The sequence below is a fragment of the Serinus canaria genome, chromosome 15 (genome assembly GCF_022539315.1).
Source record: "Serinus canaria isolate serCan28SL12 chromosome 15, serCan2020, whole genome shotgun sequence".
NCBI lineage: Eukaryota > Metazoa > Chordata > Aves > Passeriformes > Fringillidae > Serinus > Serinus canaria.
Genome location: NC_066329.1, coordinates 4,086,590 through 4,106,621, shown reverse-complemented (window position 1 = coordinate 4,106,621; position 20,032 = coordinate 4,086,590). Strand labels below are relative to the sequence as shown.

At 55.4% G+C, this 20,032-nt stretch overlaps 1 protein-coding gene across 1 annotated transcript in view; it reads left to right on the top strand.

The window, feature by feature from the left end:
* Positions 1-1,678: 1,678 nt before the first annotated feature.
* The window catches only part of SRRM4 (serine/arginine repetitive matrix 4), a 44,004-nt gene continuing 25,650 nt past the window's right edge, over positions 1,679-20,032 (top strand). The window contains exon 1 of the mRNA XM_018916506.3: positions 1,679-1,809. Coding sequence (XP_018772051.2) covers positions 1,679-1,809 — 131 coding nt within the window. The remainder of the gene's footprint in view (positions 1,810-20,032) is intronic.

Genomic DNA, 20,032 nt, shown 5'->3' with positions numbered 1-20,032 from the left:
TGGGCCCCTGGTGGCTGTCCTGGGGCTGCTGTGTGTGCCCTCCCCCGCCGTGCTTTCACGGCACGGCAGCTCTAGCCTCCCAAACCCTTCCTCCTGCTCCTTCTGCCCTTTCCTGCTTGTGACTGTCCCTGGAGGATCCCCGCTCTGACATCTGCCCACGGCATGTGCAGCGTGCCCTGGGCTGGAGCAGCAGCTCCGAGCCGGCCTTTCCCTTGAGCGGTTTCCCGGGGGGAGCAGCCTCCCAGAGAGCATCTCTGCGCCGTGCATGAGCGCTGTCCTTCCCTGTCGGCTTTTTGGGCATTGTTTGGCAGAGCTGGCAGTGTTTCTATAAGCCCTGCTGGATCCGTGCCCGCTCTCGCTGCTGCCGCTTCCCCAGCGTCCCTCCCCAGCCGCCCGTGCCCCGCGGCACAAAGCCCAGCCCGCGTGTGCCACCGGTGCTGCGGGGACACCGCTGCTGACCCCGGCTACCGGCGGCACAGACGGGGCAGGGAAGGAGGAGTTGGCAAACAACGCCGCCAGAACGAGCCTTCTGCTGGTGTTGTATTTGTCGCAAAGAAGCGATTAAGTTTCCCCATGATTTTCCTTCTTCTTCAGCTCCCACCGCCTATTGTTCCCGGCTCCATTATCCCCCCGCCGCTTACATAAGCGCATCGTGCGGGTTTCTGAAGCACAATAGAGACAGTCTCATTCATCCAAGGTCACCAGCTCTTACTTGCGCTTCAAAGCGTGTGGTAGAAGAAGCGTTTTCTCCTAAAGACGTTTTTAATTGTACTCAGCGCAGTGGCTGAGGGAAATCGCAGCGCAGCACTTGCACCGCCCTAGCTCTTCCCTCCCCACGCGTCCAGTCCTGGCGGGTCAAATCCTGCCTGGAAGGTGAGGAATTATTTTCTGTGCTGGTTGGGACCCCACTGTGGGATTCCAAGCCTGCCACTGCGCTGGAGCCGAGGAACTGCATGTTCCATCCCTGCCCCTTCCCAGTTAAATGGGAAGGGAGGTGAAGAGGGGTGGAAGGGCGGTTGTATTTCGAATTCTCTGTCCCAAATGGGTCTCGGTATGGACGAGTTACAGAGCGGTCTCTGCGGTCTCCTGCTGCTTTCTCCCTCAGCTGTGGCTCCAGGCTCTCCCTTCTTTACTTGTGTCTGGTCGGGCCTGGGCAAACACGGAGGCTACTGGCAGCCTCTGCGGGGGTCGGGGACTCGCTGTGCCCTGGAGGGTCTGTGCCCTGCGAAGGGCAAAGTGCAGCGGTGCCCGCGATCCCGCAGCGAGCTAGAAGCGGCCTCCCGGCTGGGGAAGGAAATGATGGGGATGGTGCACGGACGGTCCTGGGTGCTGCGAGGAGGTGGAAGCCCCCCGGGAGCCACTCCGGCGGGGTGAGCGGCGTGCGGGGGAGCGGACACGACCCGAGCGGGTCGCGGGTCCCCCGGAGCCGCCCCCTCCCCGGGCTGGGCTCCGCCGCTCCGGGCGCAGCTGCGGCGGGGGCGGTACCGGGGAGGGGACGGCGGCGGGTCCGGCCCCTCTGCCCGCCCCGCCGGCACAAAACGGGAGGCGGGGGCGGCCGGGGCCGCACTCCCCGCAGCGGGCCGGGCTGCGGGCCGGGCCGAGCGGCGCGGGGGATGTAGCGCTCAGCACCGCGGACAGCGGCGGGTCCGGCCGGGGGCTGGCCGTGGGTCCCGGGGCCATGGCCGGCGTGCAGCAGGGCGAGAAGCAGCTCTTCGAGAAGTTCTGGAGAGGCACCTTCAAAGCCGTGGCCACGCCGCGACCCGAGAGCATCATCGTGGCCAGCATCACCGCCCGCAAGCCGCTGCCCAGGTAAGGGCTACCGGGGCAAGGGAGGGGGATCTGGGAGATCACTCGTCCTTTTCCACCTCTAATCCCCTTCCCACCATAAGGAGAGTCCTGAGTGTGTCCCCCCGCCACCAGCAGTTCGTGGCTGGAGGAGCTGGGGCACCCTCCCCATGCCTGAGGCTGGCTGAGCCCCCTCCCTGGGCAGGTGCTCTGCTCCAGAGCTGAGCAGGTTTGGGAAACTTTGGTGCCTGGGGGCAGGATGAGGGTCTGCAAAGCTCTAGCTGGGCTACAGAGAGGGGGCAGTGGTGGGGGGCATCAGCTGGAAAGTGTGACCAGCTCCATCCTCACTGTGCAGAGCCCTAGGCTGTGTGTCCTGCTGCTGGCCTTGTCTCTGTGTCAGCCCTTCACCTCCAATCCTTAGGAAGGTGAAGCCTGGGGAAGGAAACAGCCTACTGGGGCTGGACCCTGCCTTGTCACCGAGGGGAGGCTGGTACCCCTCAGGGACACACAGTTCAAGCAGCCTGGTCACTGCCATGGACAGGGACAGCTCTGGGATGGTGTCCCCCACATCCCACAGCCAAGCTTGGGATGTGGGGGACACCATCTTGACTTTGCTCGCCCAGTACCTGTTCTGTCCTCTTGCTCCAGGAAAGTCGATGCCCCCATGTTTGCCAGAGGCTGAGCAAAAGAGAAACCTGTGAAAAAAGGTGAGGGGGCTGCAGGTACCCCTTGAACCTCTCTGCCAGATTGTCACACAGGCAAAGGTCCGTGTGGCTTCCTCACAGCCATGCACACTCTCATTTAGACCAGCTTTATTTTGCTGATTGTCTCAGTATTTGTTAATAATATCCTAGTTGTGCTGCTTTTATAAACAAAGGACTTTTTTGCTGGCTCTCCTCTCTCTTTGCTCTGTTTTTCCTCTGCTGGGTTCTGCCCAGCTGGTGTGGGGAGGCAGCCAAAGTTTGTGGAGGTGCTGTGTCTGTAGAGGAGAGGGGCTCAGTCTGCAGGAGGCTGGGTGTTGGGGGCTCAGCCTCTACTAGGGAGGAGAGAGATCCTTTGGAATGAGCCATTTCGGATGCCTCCCGTGCCAGTGGAGGCTATGAGCCACAGCAGCAGTGGGGATGGGGGTCCCTTCTGCCTCTTCAGCCCAGCTGCTGAGGGTGAATTTTCCCAATCTTTCTGATTTCCATTAATCTGGGTAGGAAAATGGGAAAAGCAAGGGTTCAGCCTCCAGCTGAGAAGAGCAACTCTTGTTTCCACAGGGAGTGTTTGCAAGGCTTCAGCCTTTGTGGCGGAGAGGAACCTCTGTGTTTTTCTCCATCCCTGCATCTGGTATGGCCGGCACCTGAAGGGCTGAGGGCTGGCTCACACACACACTCCTGCCTGGAGGTTCCTGAGTGAGCTTAAATATATTGCAGTTGGAGGTGTAATAAGGCAACAAATTCAGGCTTTGGGGAAATACAGCCAGCCTGGGTGCCAGGAATGATGCCTGACTCTATCTAGCCAGCAGTTTGGATGGCACAGACATCCTGGTGGGGCTGAGCACTGCAGCTCAGGGTGTTTGCAGATCCATTAAAAAGTTCCCAAACGTGTGCACCTCTCCGTGCTGTTGGTAGTGACAGCTCCGGTGGAAGTGAAAGAGTGCAGGAGCTCTTGGCACAGAGCAAAGGAGCCCCGCCAGCTCAGCTTTGCTGTGGTTTGTGGTGGGCACCAGCTGCTCCAGGTGCCCACGCTGGGCTGTGCTCCGGCCAGCTCCGGCCACGCCGCTGCCGGGTCGGTGCAGCCCGGATCCTTTTGTCCCCTGGCGGCGTGTCCTGCAGGGGCCGGGAATGTTCCCTGCGGTGTGGCAGCGGCACAGAGCGGGGCCAGCCCGACGGGGCTCGCCCCGGGCTCCGCGGAGCACTCGCTGGGCTCGCCCTGTCCCAGGCACGGAGGGGGCCCCGCTGCTCCAGGGGCAGCCACCAAAGGCTGTGGGGACAGAGATGCTGTGGTTCCCAGCTCTTCTCATCGGTGCTGCCGGCTCGGCTCGCGTCCCACGGGGCTCTGCCAGGAGCCCGAGCTGCCGTCTGGGCAGGATCACACCTCTGAGATGCCAGATCTCACACCCCCGGGGGCTTTGCAGCGGGTCTCTGCTGGGCTGCACAGTGATGTCCCCAAGCTGGCCATAGGCTCGTAGTCCAGCAGTACCCAGAGCCTGCTCCCCATCCATGGAGAGAACAGACCCAAGGCTTGCAGCAGCTCCCCGTGTAGTGGTCTCTGTGCCTGGCTCTGCTCTGGGTTTGTTTTTCCGGAAGGTTTTGCTGCGCCACTGCTTGGACCAGCCTCTCTTCCCTGACGATACTCCCGACTAATTTAAGAGCAAATGACTGTGGTGCCAGAGAGGAGATGGGGAAACCAGTTAGCCAAATGAAATATTAAGATGACCATCTGGATTCCTGTTTTCTCCCACACTTGACAGCTGGTCCCCTGCAAACACCCTGCCCTGGATCCAGCCCCATGCTTCCCACAGCAGTGGAGATGCTGCCATGGTTTCTAGGCCAGCACTGCTCACCTCCCATCAGTTTTGCTGGCTGGACCTGTGCCCTTTGTGGAATGTCAAGGGGCTCAGCTGCACCATGGGGGTCCTGCCAGGGACCCCCCCCCCCCCAGGGTCCATAGCCCAAAGCATCCTGCAGGGTGCTCTGAGAATGGCTAAGGGCCCAATCCTGCATCCTTGTGGGGCAGCAGTGGGGTTACCTGGACAGAAAGTGATGCTTTTTCTCCTTGCCCCATCCCTCACCACTCCCTGCTGCTTCTGCAGGTAAAGCATCTTCCATCTGAATTCCCATCAAGCTGTCTTGGAGGCTGGGAGGGTTAAAGCTTTGCTAAACCGACGGTTCATCCTGGAACAAAAGAGTACATTAATACCTTCCCTCCTGCTGGGGCTGGGGGGGGGGGCATGAAATCCAGCCCCCCAGACAGCTTTGTGCCCATAGCAGAGCTCTGCCAAAGTAAATGGATTATTGACCAGTTTGCAGAGTGAAAGGAAAAACTGAGGTGATGGGGAAAGGGGCTTTTCCAATTAACCTTTGCCCACACAGGGCCTGGTGGGACTCTGCTGTACAGCTGGGGGTGAGGGACTGCGTGGTGAGGGGAGGCTGAAGCTGACCCAGAGCTTGCCTTTGCAGGGGAATTGCTCCAGCATGTGCAAAATCCCAGTGTGGGATTTGAGGGTGTTTTGTGCCCAGTGTGCTGGGGAGTGATGTGGTCAGGGACAGGGACCACCTACCCTGCCCTGAGCTCCTCTGCCAAACCAGGGGCACTCAGTCTCTCTCGCTGGACCATGAGGATGGGGCTTTGGTTCTGGTGAACTGAAAATGCTTTTAAAAATCTGCTGTGTTAAGGCACCACCGGCCTCTGGGGATGAGTATGAACACCGTGCTCTGGCCCCAGCCCCAGAGCAGGATCCGCTTCCCTCCCTCTGGGCTGGGCTTTTGTTTGCATCTCTTCCCTGTCCGTGCCCTCAGGCACAGCGCGGGGCTGGGAGCCCTGTCCCACTTGGAAGCCCGACTTCTCCCAGCACTGCTGAGAATTCCATCAGCACCCATGCCAGGACCTGGGGACAGCCAGGCAGGAGGTGCTCCAGGGTGTCCTGGAGCTGGTGGGAGTATGGGGGCTTGTGGGATGATTCTGGGGCTGGTTTAGTTCTCTGCTGCCACACCGCTAGCCACAGTACTATTGGCATGAGCTGCCCCATCCCCAGAAACTCAGCTAAAATCCACTTTTGGGCACTCCGGGGCTGGGCCTGTGGTTGCTGGTGTCAGCTCCTGGGGCAGCCGGTGATGCCGAGTGAGCGCCGGCTCCTGCATCCCTCCCTGCCAGATGGTCTAAGTGGGTCACATCAGGGCAGCGCTGGGGATTTGTGCTTTAACCCTTAATCCCCCGGGATGCACCGTGCACGGAGGGGGAGGGATGTGCTGCTGAAGTGGGATTAAGCCGTAGTTTGCCATCACGGGTGATCCTGGAGAGGAGTCTGGGTGCTGCTGCCAACGTGCCTGGACAAGAGTGACGTGTCCTCCCCGCTACACTGGGATAAGGCAGGAGCAGCCACGGCTTGGCAGTGTCGGAGGTCTCGGTACCCCAGCGAGCGCACAAAGCAGCTGCGGTTCTCCTGTGGCCTTTGCAGCGACTTTTGGCCATCCCAACCTCTGGCTTCCTTTGGCGGCCGCGAGTCCCCATCGGGCCGGCAGCCCCTCGGCAGGGATGTGCGGTGTGCTGCCGGGAGGAAGCCCCGCTGGCAGCCCTGCCGTGCCGCTGCCCCCCCAGTCCCGTTAATCCTCCCCCTCGCTGGCCGGGCATCTGTTCCGCGGGAAGAGGCGGCGGCGGGGCCGGCCGCGCCAGCCGCCTGGCTGCCATCTGCTGCCTCCATCCAGCGAGCCCGGGTGCTAATGAGCCCGTGGCCCCGGCCCAAGGCGGGGGGAGAGGGGCTTGAAAAGAAAAGCGAGGGGGAGAAGAAAAGCCCCTTCCTCGGAGGGGCTGTCAATAGCGAGGCTTTTGTCTGCCCCTGCCCTCCGGCTCCAGCTGGACTGCGCTGGGAGCAGGGAGAGCTAATTAGGCAGCTCGGAACTGCCGGGGGGCTGGGGGCAGCTGAGTGAGGGGAAGAGCTGGGAACGGCCGCAGGACCCACTCCCTGCTGCTCGCAGAGCCTTCATCATCCTCATCCTCCTCCTTTCCCCCGGCCCTGTCCATCTGCCTCTGCTCTGGACTGGTGCTGGGCACCGTGACCCTGCTGGCCTCTCTGCTGGGAAATACTGTGATTTTGGAGACAGGTAATTTCTCACCTGTAAAAGTCCACTTGAGAGCTTTGCTGAGCTGTGCTTGGGGCCCAAACCATGGGTCCAGCTCCCACACTCACCAGAAAGATCATGGGCACCACGTGGCCCTTCTGCTGAGAGTGAAGGGCCACAGCAGCTGCTGAGGAAACACAGGACAAGGGTCTCCCTAAAGCTGAGATTTGCTTCTGCCCCAGCTCTGGCCAAGGGGGAGCCTGTGGTGTCCCCGCTGTGCCAGGGAAGCACCGTATCCAATCTCTTTAGATGAGGGATGAAATCAGGTGGAAGGAAGCAAAAGGGAGGACAATTCCACTGGCTGACTGGAGGATGGTTTTGTAGAAATATTTTATTTCACCCTTGATCAAATCCACTGAAGACATTGGCCTGGCTGCCAGGCAGGCCCCTGTCTGCAGATGTTGGCGGTGCTGGGTTTGTGAGGGTAGCACTGTGGGGTCTGTGCTGACCATGGGGTCCCCTCCCTGCCTCAGCAGCATCCCAGCACTCATGTGAGGCTGTTTCATGGAGTGTAGAGAACCAGGCCAGGGTGAAATATGACAGTTTAGGGTCTTGCAGGGCTGCAGTTCATCCTTGCCTGGCTCAGGTAGCAGCACCAACTCCAGCCAGTCCCCATCCCTGCTTTCATCCCATCCCTGGAGAGGCAGGAGAGCAGGACACTTGAACCCCATGCACGTGTTCACACCCCTCCCACAAAGCCCTGCTAATGAATATTTAGGGCTGTGAGGCCCTAAATAATAAATAGCAGTGATGACCTTGATGACAGGGATTGCTAAGGAGCTTCTGCCCAGCACCAGGTCCTGTGGCTGCTCGTGTCTCCGTGCTGTCACCGTCCTGCCCCATCATCTGGGACAGCCTGTGCTGCTGCAGCTTGACCCCAGAAAGTGCCTCTGTGGTCTGTCGGGGGTCCCTTCTCTCACCAGGCTCCCTGGACTTGGGATATTTCCCTGGCCTGATTTTTCTCTGCTCAGCCCCATTCTTACCCACATCAACATGGCTGGTGGCTGTACCTTTCTATACCTCCATTTCTCTATAAGCTGGACTTATCAAATGCACCCCCTGCGTCACTGAAATGAAATAATTTCATGCATGACCACCCTTTCCTTTTCTCTCCTTTTTTTTTCCCTTTTTTTTTTTTTTTGTTTTTCATTTTCTACCTATGGGCACTGAAACCTGTTCATGACTCCAAAGCCTGACTCAGGTCAGAAAATCCCACCAGTGTTTCAGCTGCAGAGGGTGCCAGGGCTTTTGCCACAGCCCCTGCTCTGGCATGAGCCCCCAGAGGCTCTTTGCTGTTCTGAGTTTGCTGTGACCCACACACAGCTCTCACTCCCTTGGGTCCTCCTCTGGCCCCAGATCCCTGGTGGTGCCATCAGCTGGAACACAGGCCTGGGTTTGATGCCTGGATTGGCATTCCCAGCAAAGGGCATGGCGAAAGGGAGCCAGCTTGTGTTTGCAGCCTTGCTTGATGATTTCCTACGTGTCTGCAAAGGCACAGAGGTTGTGATGCCTGAAATCTGGTGGCAGTGGTGGGTCCCAGCAGCACAGCATCCCGGACAGGGCTTTGGTGTGGATCTGGCACACGCCGGGGGTGAGCGGGCTGGACCGTGCTCCCGGCAGCGTGGCCAGGCACAGTGCCCACGTCTGTGCCACCATCTCCTGGCAAAGGCCACAGGACCCTCTGTGGGACACCGGGTGCTGCAAAACTGCCTCCTCCACCAGGCACTTGAGCTGAAAGCGCTGACAAACACGGGCAGTTTAAAAATAGCCATTTCTTTCGCACGCGGCGGGAACGCTTTCCCTGCCAACGCAGCAGGGACTGCAGGAAGGGCTTACAAAAAATAATGCAAGTGGCAAAATAAACTCTATTAAAAACTGTGCTGGTGTTTGAGGCGGGCTGAAATGAGTCTCTGGTCTGGAGGCAGCGAGGCTGGGGCTCCACTGATGACCTGTTTAACTCTGCATGTTTAATTTATGTCTCGTCATTAATGGAAGAAGAAGCAGCTGCTGCCCAGCCCCACCTGGGGGCATCTCCTCGTTCACCCCTGGGTGGGCAGAGGGGACACTGTGGGCAGGGTCCTGCTGCCTGTGGGGCTGCTCTTCTCTCTCCTCCCTGGGGCAGGGGAGGCTGTCACTTGCTGGTGTGGTCTGTGGGGGTTTTCTGCTGCTGGGTTCCAGGCCTGGGGTCAGGTGCCCGTCTCGCAGCCCACAGGTTGGCTGAAATGCTCTGAGACCCACAGGCAGCGATGAGAAAATGGGTTTGCACTGCCACTAATATCAAATTCCAGCAGGAACTTGATGGCACTTTGGCAATGGGCTGGTTGTATTGGATTTATCTCTGTGCCCACGTGTGTTGGAGGGTGACTGGAACAGAGTGGGGCAGGAGCCTGGGATTTCAGCTACATTACTGTCAGGATGAAGAATTAGCTACTGCCCAGCAAGAGAAATATTTTTGCATTAAGAGAGATTTCACAGTTAAAGAGCTCCTGCTGCATTAATCTGTGGGTCAGCTGGAGCTGCCCTACAATCCCTTGCCCACCAAAGCTGTGCAAGTGTAACACCAGTCTGTAAGAGCATGTAAATATAACAGCACTTATTCTCCACAGCTCCATCAGCTGCAGCCAGCAGAGGAACGCTGCTCTGCCAGGGCATGCACATGGCTGTGGCCCAGAGGGTGCAGGAGGCAGTTTGGGATTTGGGCAGATCTACTCCTGAGGCTGGTGCTTTAACTCAGAGAACTTATTTCCCATAAAGCATTTGCCCTCTTCAAACCCCCCTGCTCTGATCAGAGCCTGGTCAGAATTGTTATGATTGGGACAAGCAAGACAACTGGCTTCAGCACTTCTTTGAAGGGATGGGGCTTTTTTTCTCCAGAAAATTCCAAGACTGGCAACTTGCAGACAATAAAACCCCAAAGCAACAAATCTTGTCATGTGTCACCTGCCCTTCCCTGTGTGTGGGACAGCCTCTGTGGTTATCCCTCACCTCTACTCCATGTCTGCTTTTGTCTGTCCATCAGCCTTGCCTTGGCAGGGTTAGAGGGTGATGGTGCTGGGCAGCAGAGCAGAGGGGCAGGAGGATAATGCCACGGAGAGGGAGGTGCAGGGGGTCTGGGTGGGCACCACCAGTGGAGGAGGAACAAAGGGAGCTGTGGTGTAACCCCTGAAATGGGGAGGTTTGCAGCCTGACCTGCTGGGGAGCAGTGGAACCCACGGGCTGTGGGCCTGGCTGTGCCCTGTGTCTCCTAATCTTGGTCTCCTGGTGACCTCCTCTGGCCCCTGGGAGTCCCTGTGTGGGGCTGAGCTCTGCAGGGCACAGGATGTGTTGGGTGCATCTCCCCTAGGATCCCTGGACATCCCCAAATGAAGGGATTCAGTTCTGTCTAGTGGCTGGAGGAGTTGTTGGTGTGGTTTTGAACCAGTCCTTGTGCTCTCCCAAACACTTCCCACGTGTGGGTCAGCAGCCAGTGAAGGTGAAGGATATTCTTCATGTCTTTTGGAGGGGATTTGGATGTTTTGGTGATTCCAGGCTGCCAAGGTCCCTGTCTGTATCCCTGCCCTCACTGTGAGTGAGGAGCATCTCTGCACCTGCAGGGCCAGAGCCAAAGGCACAACGCTGGCAGCACATGCCAGTGGAAGGTTTAGCTCCTGCTCTGTGCTGCCTTGTGGCAGTAGTTACTCCCCCATTGCCTCAGGAGTTCACCACAAGTGCTTTTTTCTATCCAGAGCCCCAATTTCCTCATCCCCCCAAGAGGGCTCAGATGCCCAAGGGCCCTGTGCACAGGAGCTCTGCCATGGGGATGGGTGGGTTAACTTTGCAGTGGAGGCTCGTGGTCCAAAGGGCTGGCTGCCTGCTCTCTGGGCTGTGAATGCCACCCAAGGCACATCCATCCCTGAGTAATGGAAACTAAAAAGCAGGATCCTGAGGACCTGTGGCTCCCCCACCCCTCCCCACTGCTGGCTGCCACAGCCAGCCCTCAGCCTGTGTTGCTGCCAGGTTTGTCCTGCATGGGGCAGAGGACAGAAGTGTCATCTTGCCTGCCCATAATGGAAGAGCAGGCAGTGGAGCCCCTGGCACACAGCCTGTGCCCTGCCTGCAGAGCTGGCACTGGGACTCAGCCAGTGCCCTGCTCCCCCTGCTCACCCTCCCCAGCACTTTGGTATTGATTTGACCTGAACTCCCTTTAATGTGCTGTGATTTCTTTCAATTAGGCTTTGAGCGAGGTCTCTGCCACGTTCAATAGAACTGGACCAGTGCCTGGACTAGCACAGCCAGAGGGAGATGCTTGCAGATGCTTCCCCACCCCCAGCAAGAGCATCCCCCCATGCCCTATTTTCCCCATGTCCCATGAGGATAATCCCAGTGCTTAAAGGTTGCTCCTTGTCCCCTCTGCATTTCCTGGCCCTTTGCATCCACTGGACTGGTGGCTTTGCCAAAGGGCAGATTCAGGGTGCCTCCTGCTGTCTGCAGGAGCAGCCCCACTGCAAACAGGAGCTGAAGCAACCCTGAGCACTCCTCTTCTTCACATGCCCAACAAAGCTTTCCCCTGTCTCCTTGGTGGCTGTCATCTCCTCAGGGCTGCACTCAGCCCAGTCAGGGCTTGGTGTCACATTGTTTGCGGCAAACTGATGGGCAGGGTGCTTGTTTCCAGAGATTGTGTGGAGCAGAAATTCCTGCCCTTCATCTCCAGCTGCAATTACTGAAGCCAAGTCGATGCAGTTGATGGTAATAGGATGGTAACACTGTCTGAATTTGTATTTAATGCTGATTCCAAGGGTCTATAATCTTCATCAGCACCACATGACTTTTTATAGAACAGAAAAATGTGAGAGCGGTTAATGAGCTGTAATTCTGGAGAGCTTCTGCCTTGATTGGGACTAATTATTTTCTTTATAAAAATAATTAACCATCCACACAACCTATAGAGTGAAAGGCATGTGGCATTAATTAAACCATGCAGTATTTTCCCTGCACCTTTATCTCCCATTTCCCAGCACATCCCAAACACGCGGTCAGACACTGCAGAAAGCCAGGCTGGGCACAAGCTGGCATCATGTGAGGGCTTGTGCTGGGCACAAAGAGCAGGCCCTGGGTGAGGGGGCTGCCTTCAGATCCCAAATCCACAGCCTCTTGGCCCTGCATGTACTGTGGAAGCCTTCATTTGGGTAGGGAAGGCTGGTTTGGGGGGTAAGGTGATGGTGCTCACACGTGGGCTGTCTCTGAGGGTACAGAGGGGACACTGGGGGTGCCAGTGGGGCAGCCAGGGGGACCCTGGCAGGGCACAGGGCTCTGTGCTGTTTGCTGGCATTTGCTGTGGGGAATCAGGATATCCCAAAATTGAGCTGGTAGCTTTGTACAGGCCAAACCTTTGTTCTCCAGCCCTCTGGGATCCCAGGATGAGTCCCAGGTGAATGTGCCCCAGCACTGGGGCTGTGCGTGCTTAGACACACACTTACATAATACATAATTGTTAACAAAACTAATTCCCCTATTTTCCTGGAGGTATTCTGAGAACTAATGAATATATTTGCATAATCTTGATTTTGTTTATGAATAATTCTGGATTATCCAAATGTGAATAACACCAGGGCTTTGCCACTCTAGATTGCCTTTCAGCTGAGGATAGCAAAGCATTTTACAAATATTAGTTCAGCCTCACAAATCCCAGCGAGCAATAAAATTATTATTACACCCAATTAAAGATGGATGGGATGGAAACTGAAATTCTGATTTTCTGCAGCCTGTCCTGGCAGGGTCTGCCACAGGGACTCACCTGCCTCTTCCAAATCTTCCCCCTAGAAAGCAGCAAGCCAAAAAAATCCCATTTTTTTTTCTTTTTTGGGATTTAAAACAGTGGCCAGAGTTGCAGTGTGGTGTGGATGGCTGGAGACCTGAGAGCAGACAGGAGGTTTCTTTCTGGCTCTGACTCCCACAGAGCACTGAGCACCCCACAGCCCTGTGTGTGGCAGGGATGGCACAGCTATACCAGCCTTTTCTACCTTGGAGCACAGTGGGAGGAGAAAAGGCCCTGTCTTCCCTTCCAGAAACTCTTCTTTACTCAAAACCTCCTCACCAGTCCTTCCTAGGCAGGCAGCCTGACCACTGAGGTGTTTCCCACAGGACCAGGGGGTGTTACAGGGAAAGAGGATTGGAGTCAAACCAAACACTCCCACCCATGAAGCTGCAGTTCAGGAGCTTCCCAGCTCAGCTGTCACTGCACACACATGGAAGCAAAGGCCCTTTTTGGCCATAAAAAACCCCTGTCAGTAAGTGAGGGTGGGAGTTTAAAGTCCACTTTCCACATCCCCTGCTGGGCTGGGATCCTTGCAGGCTTGCTGCTCAGCAGCAGAAATCTGTTGGTTAATTCCTTTCCACAGGAGGTAATTTCTGCCCACGCTTCTCTGTGTGGGGACATCTGCTCTTCACGGTGTCATGGAGCCCTCCCAGCCCCAGGGTGGCCCTGGAAGTGCAGCCCTGTACACCACAGGGGGCTGGATGTTCAGGAGACCAGTCCCGAAGAGAAGGGTGGCCAGGGAACCCCCCCCTCACCAGACCCTGCCCAGAACTTTATGTGAGTGGCAAAGAAATCATTGCTGCTCCAAGTGGATCTTCTCCAGCCACCTCCTTGCTGCTTCCAAAGTGCCTAATTACTAATTTATTTTAAAGTGATCTCTCAGTGCTCCCAGGAGCTTTGGGTAACTGTGTGCTTACCATTCCCTATTTGATTAAAATTTAACGAGTTGTTATTGGCAAATTCACTATTTCACTGCTGTTTGCCGTGCCAAATAGCATGGGGTTTGGACAATGGGGGGAGCAGGCACATCTGATGGTCCCAGGGGCAGAGGCTGGCACTGTGCAGCCTCTGGGTGTGAAGGTGCTCTCCAGCCTGATCATATTGCAGGTAGTGCCAAAGCACTTCTTTTCTAGGGCATCCATGAATTCTCTTTTTTTGTTAAACCCTTCCTAAAGCATTAAGCATCATCCTCAGCTTCTGGCTCTCCGTGCTGTGTTGAGAAGTGCCCAACCACAGCCTCTGGGCTCCCTCCCAGTGCCTTGGTCCTGACCTTTGCCCAGCTTGGTTTTGCCCTGTGCTGCTTGTGGGCAAGTGTTTCATGGGAAATGTGAGCTCAGATCCAGACTTTTCCTAATCCCAAGCTCTGCAAGGGTTATTCCAGGTTGCCCCCGTGCCTGGCTGTCGGCTCACCCCTGCTGCAGGCTCCCTGGGGGTGATGGCAAGGAAAGGAGTCAGGAGTGCTGTTTGGGGCCAGCTGAGAGGAGAGTGGCTGTGGGGTTATGGTGTGGTTTAGCATAAGCTCTCAGCCCCAGGCCTCTGGGTCACTTTGGAGCCTGGTGTCCCCCCAAAAATGGATCAGGGACATGCCACATCGCTGTGCCATGGAGCAGCCTTTCAGCACTTCTGTCTGCATTTGCGGGCACCTGAAACAACCAAAGCTCCTCTCGTCATATTTCCTGATGGAGGAGAAAACTGGCTGCTGTACAGACATGGGAACCCGCTGGGTGTTTGTCTAAGGAGGAGGAATTGAGGACAGGAAAGGCACAGGATTGTCCCCCTGAGAGCGAGCCTGGCCCGGCAGTGTGCCGGTGCTGACGGGCAGGAAGCTCCGCAGGGACCTCCGAGCCGGCAGCGTGGGAGGCACAAGATGTCGCAGAAACCGTTCGAGATGGGGCAGCAGTCCAGGTTTTCTTTAGAAACAATGTGACCATGTGCCATATTCCTCAGGTTTCTCGCTGTTGTCGCTGGCAGGCAGTCAGCAGAGCCATCCCGGGTGGCTGACAGCGAGGGAAAGGGACACGGAGCCCTGCAAGGTGCTCGGGAAGGAAAGGGCACAGGGGATGGGGCTCCTGGTGCCCCTGGGGAGGAGGGGACCGAGCCGTGGGGAGCAGGGAGAGGCTGTGCTCACCCTCGTGCTTCAGCCTGCCTAAGAAGGCGATTCACGGAGACACGGCTTTCCCCCGTGGAGCTTTCCTCTGCAGGGATTGTCCATCCCCTGCTGCACAGCAGGAGCCGCCGCCGCTGCCAGCTGGTGCCCGGGACACAGCCCTCCCCGTGGGCTGCCACCTTACAGCATCCCCCGGAGCATCTGGCACTGATCCTGCGCCGCCAGCGGGGCCTCCTCCAGCCGGGAAGCTCCTCTGTTCTGATCCAACCATGCATAGTAAATCAACTGCTGGAAAAGAAAGAGCCAAGCTGCTTTTTTGGCCCGGGATGTGCTGAGAGCGGTCGTTAAACCTTTCTGGAGTGCAAGAAGGAAAAGGAGGCACATCCAGGCTTGTGCCAGGACACAGGGTTCCCAGGAGCAGGAGGGGGAGGAGAGTCACAACTGGCAAAAAATCTTATGAAAAATGTATAGTACAGAATTGTGTTTCTCTTGTGCATTTGAACTGCCTCAAGAAACCCACGTGTCTTTCTGCAGCTGGTGCCTCTGCTGATACACAGAAAAAAATAGCAGGGAGAAGATTAAAATTGAACTGGCTTGGAGTCTGTGTAATCAAGGAAAATATCTCGGTGATTTGCTATTATAATTTTCAATAACAAACTGCAGGGCTCCTGCTGCTAATAATAACGGGTTGAATGAGGTGGGCAAAGAACCTGCCTTGGGTGTTTGTGTGTGTGTGTGTGTGCTTGTGGGAAGTACTCACAATATTCCCCATCTCCTAATTTTGAAGAGGTATTTTTAGTGCCTATTTCAAAGAGCTTTACATAAACACATCTGCTGGAGTTTTTGCTGGGAAATGTCTTTACAACAGTCTTTTCTGTCCCCTCCCTCTCGGGGGACAAGGGAATGGTCGGACCATTTTCTTTTTCAATCAGATAAGCAAAGCCAGAGAGCAAGAGAGAAAATCACAGGCTCATTTTGCTGGTGCCAAAAAGCTTCTCAGCCCAAAGGGTGGATTTTAGAAACACTTTGAGCAGCTCAGATCGCCCTCACTAGAGCCCAGGGCAGAAGCACACGTGATGTGGCTGTGGCAGACAGTGCAGGGATGTGGGAGAGCGGGGATCCTGACCCACCACTGCCTCTCTTGCACAGCCAGAACCTCCAGGTGAGGAAAGGAGAGGAAGGATGGGATATTCTGTAACCTGTCCATGCACTTTTTGCTTGTTACTCAGGAGACGTAGCAAGAACATCCCTGGTGCAAGCAGCTGCAGGAGTTTCTCCTGATGCCATATCCTGATGTTCCCAGTTCCAGGCAAGGTGTCCATCCTTCATCATTCAATGCCAGTGAAACATTCACAGCTTTTAGGTTCATCAGAGATGTTTTAGCCTTTTTTCTTTGGGGGGTTTGGCTGCCTGAAGCTGCTGCTGCCTTTTCACTGAGGGGTGTAGAGATGATGGGAACATGAAGCCAGCTAGGGCTGAAGCAGGGAATGTAGTAAAGTTTCTGTGTTGGCTATCCCAAATCCTCTGACCTTGGAAGTGCTGCCAGTGCAGCTCTGCCAAGTGCACTCAGTGCTCAGGGCCTCTGAAGTGCTTGTGTATCCAGCACCCAACCCAGCTGCATGTGCAAAGGAAAATAAAGGATAAAAAAATATTCCCAAAAACTGCTTGGTTAGCATGGTCCAGCCCCAGTTTGCTTACACTGCTGCTTGCAGGGCAGCTGGGAAGGACACAGGGGCTGCACAAGGCCACCAATGGCTGGAACTGCTGGGGTCCATCCCGTGGAGGTGAGGGACTACACATTTGAGTGGGGAGATGGTCTGGTGCTGTGGTCTGGCAGCTGAAAGGTCACAGGGAAACAAATTTCCTGCTTTTGTCTCCTCTTGAGACGAGTTACTGCAGGGAAGGGCTGATTGATGGAAGCATTGTGGCAGGAGACTGCTGCAGGCCCAGGGGAGCTGGGCTGGGACACAGGAGCCTGTGGGCAGGGGAGGGCAGTGCCTGGGATGGCAGCACCCAGGGAATGTCAAGTGCACAGCAAAGCCCCCTGACTGCTGTCACTGCATGGGTGTCACTGGGCTCAGCTCCCCGAGCAGCGTGTGTCACCAAGTGCCACATGTCATGGCCTGATGAGATGGCATCTGGCTGTGGCAGGCAGCATGGCAGCCCAGGATGGAGGGATGGGCATGGTTTGGGAGTTTGCTCCCTGAGGCAGCAAATACTTTGTGCCTTTGTCCCATCCTCTGTGGACAGTGCCAGGATCTGTCTGTGGGCAAGGACAGTCATTAACTGGTCTCCATGGTATCCCCACACACTGACATCCCTTCCCCAGGCAAGGGTGGCAGAGTGGGCTGGCCTCAGGGCACTGCCAGCAGCAAAGAGACACCCATCCCTTCTCCTCCCTGTGGCCATGGTGGTTTATGGTGGTTTCATCCACCTTCAAATAAGGAATGTTTGGGTTCCTTTCCTGCCTCACTTGTAGTGGGGTAGGCAATAGATCATGATCCTCTGCTGCCAACACATTCTGTTAGAGAGGGAATACATGTGAGAGCCCAAATCTGACACCACAGTGTGGAGGTGGGCAAGCTGGGCTGTGAGAGGCTTGTGCTGATGGAGAGTTGAGGGCACTGTGTGCCTGCTGCTTCTCTTCCAGCCCTTCAACATTGGCAAAATTTGCCATGAACCCAAAAGACCCCTCCTGGACCAGAGACTGCTGGGATGGGAAGGGACAGGATGAGCCAGCTGTGGTGGGTGGGTGCACAGGGCATGTTCTGCACTGAGTGGGTGGCAGGCAGCCCACAGGTGCCCTGCTGTGGGGGGTCTCCCATCAGGAGCAGCTGTGCTGCTTCTGGACAGGTCTGATGGACAGGCTGGGTTTCTGCACAGGAGAAAGAAAGGGAAAAGAAAAATGAGTGCAAGTGATTGAATTGCCAAGTGGAAATGGAGAAGCTTGGAGGGCAGGTGGCATGGGTGGACAGCTGCCTTGTCCTGGTCTGACTGCCTGTGGCCAGGAGTGAGTGCATCCTTAGGGACTAACACAGTGGGGAGAGAGGCTGTGTGCCTCACTAGGAGTGCTGGAGCAGTGCTGCCCCCCAGCAGGGCACCCCTCCTGCCTCCTCTTCCTCCTGCCTCCTCTGGCTCACCCCCTGGAGCTGAGTGAGTCCCATGCTCCCAGCAGCATCCTGCTGAGCATCCCCACTGCTCTCCCTGGGCCAGCTCCAGCAAAAACACCCACAGAGGCTTCTTCTTTTTTGCTGCAGGCACAAACAGCAGGGAAGGTGTGATAATCCCTCCTTTGAGGCCACAAAGATCATTCACACCAAACTGCATCACTTTTATATCAGTCATGAAAGACATGAAAGACAATAAGAAAAGAAAATGTGTGTATATATATATATATATATATATATATATATATATATATATATATATATATATATATATCTATATATATATATATATATATATATATATATATATATATATATATATATATTCAATCAATGTCTATGGAGCTCCACGCCAGGGGATTATCAGCCAGTATAAAGCATTAGTGACTCTCAGCATCCATCAGAGGAGAACATTTGGTTGAATGGAAGCCAGCCTTTGATGGAATTGGAGAATAATTATTTCCATCAATAATTACTTCCAAGCCCAGAAGAAATGGCTCCTGGCATGTTGCAGGACAGGAGTCCTTGATTGCCTCAAGGCCAATATGTTTTGACCCCAGGACCTGGAAATCCCATTAGAGGCTGGGTGACAAGGATGTTTCCTGCTGTGCCCAGGTCCTGGCAGTGGTGTTCCAGCCTGCTGCCAGCCTAGGGAGGATCCCTCCTGCCTCTGCTGCTGGAGAGCATCCAGCTCAGACTTTGCACAGGTCATTAATTTGGGGACGTTTTTAATGGATCCTAATGATTGAGCCTCAGAAGGCTGTTCTTAAAAGGGGTTTGGGAAAGGCCACAAGCCAATTAGCTGGCACACAGAAAATGATTACCACGTAGCTTCCTGGGTGGTTAAAAATAATGGAGATGTTGGGAAGCGACTGGGGAATTTATGACAGACCTTTTAAAGCAGGAGGGATTATTCACCTCCTGCATGTTCTGGGCCAGAAACATTTCACCCAGCTTCCCCCCACTGATCCCTCTCCCTTTTATTTATTTGTGCATACCCTTAAATGTTAAGGCATTACAAAATGGGCTCCAAGGAGGAGCTGGCTATTAGAGAGAGTGGATGCTCGTAGAGAGAGAAAACCCAGGTGGGAAGAGACGGGTGACCATTTTTGCAGGTGCTCCTGTGCCAACTCCAACCCCAAGGAATGTTATTCATGGCTGAGACAGGCAGCAGGATGTTCCCTGGGGCATGCAAGGCTCTGGCCATGCCTGACTGGAGCTTTTTTAACGTGCCATTGTTCTTCAACCACCTTCTTGCCCCCACTTAATGCCCAGATGTGCAGCACACACCTGGCCCTGGCCCTTGTTTCTGTCTCCACAGCCCATGTGGTGGCTGTGGTGACCTCTGCAGCTAAAGCATCTCTCACTGTGGCTGCAGGGCTGGCAGGGGGACATCCCAGCCTTCCCCTGCTCTGCTGGGATCCCCATGGTCTGAGGGCTCCAGGGTGTTGCTTTCCAAGGAGAGGAGGTAGGCCTGGTGACAGACACAGCCATGGACATGGGACTTTGCAGAGCTCACCCTAAAGTGGCACCCACAGCCCAGTCCTGGGATTGGCTTTAAAATGCTAATGGGAAGAAATGGGGACACTTTCAGTGCCAGCTGAGCCCAGCCTACCCTGGGTATCACCTCACAGCCTGGCTGGGCCTGGACATGCCCACGTTTGCTTTATCTGTTCCATACTGCTCTGGATGACACTAAACCCCATCGTTTTCAGCACCCCTGCTGGGGATGGTTTATGGCTTTTCATTAATCTTTTCGTTCTTTGAAATAAATATCTGCAGGGCCTAGAAACCTATTTAGTTTCCTCCTGAGTGTCTGCATGCAGACTTGTTTGGGTTTGTTTTCTCCATTCAGAGGCTTCTTTTCTCCATTTCATCTTGCACAAGCCCCAATATTTCTAAGAAACCACTCCCTCCATGCTTTCCCTGCCTTTGCTCTGCTCCTTGCCAGCTCCCAGGGCTCTTGCCGGCACTGACCTGGCCCAGGTGGTTCCCCTTAACTCTGCTGCGCTGTTCCAGGTTCCCAAGGTGGAGCTGTCAGCAGGACCAGGTGTGTTCACAAGCCCAGCACCTTATTTGTAGGAAGTTTGCTGCCAGCTAAGTATAAGAGGAAAGGTGTTTTTGAGGCATTAGCAGGTTTGGAAAATTACATTTCAAATGGGAAAGGGTTTTGGGATTTTTTCCTATCAGAGTGCAAAATCTGTGCTGTCTCTGCAGAGTTGGTGATCTAAACCCCACAATGAAGGCAAAGCTGTCCTGACTGGCTCCTGATTTTTGCTCCATTGGATTGGATCTGGCCCTGTGCTGTCCAGCTGCTCCTTGGCTGCACGATGTTCGTGGCATCTCTGCCTGA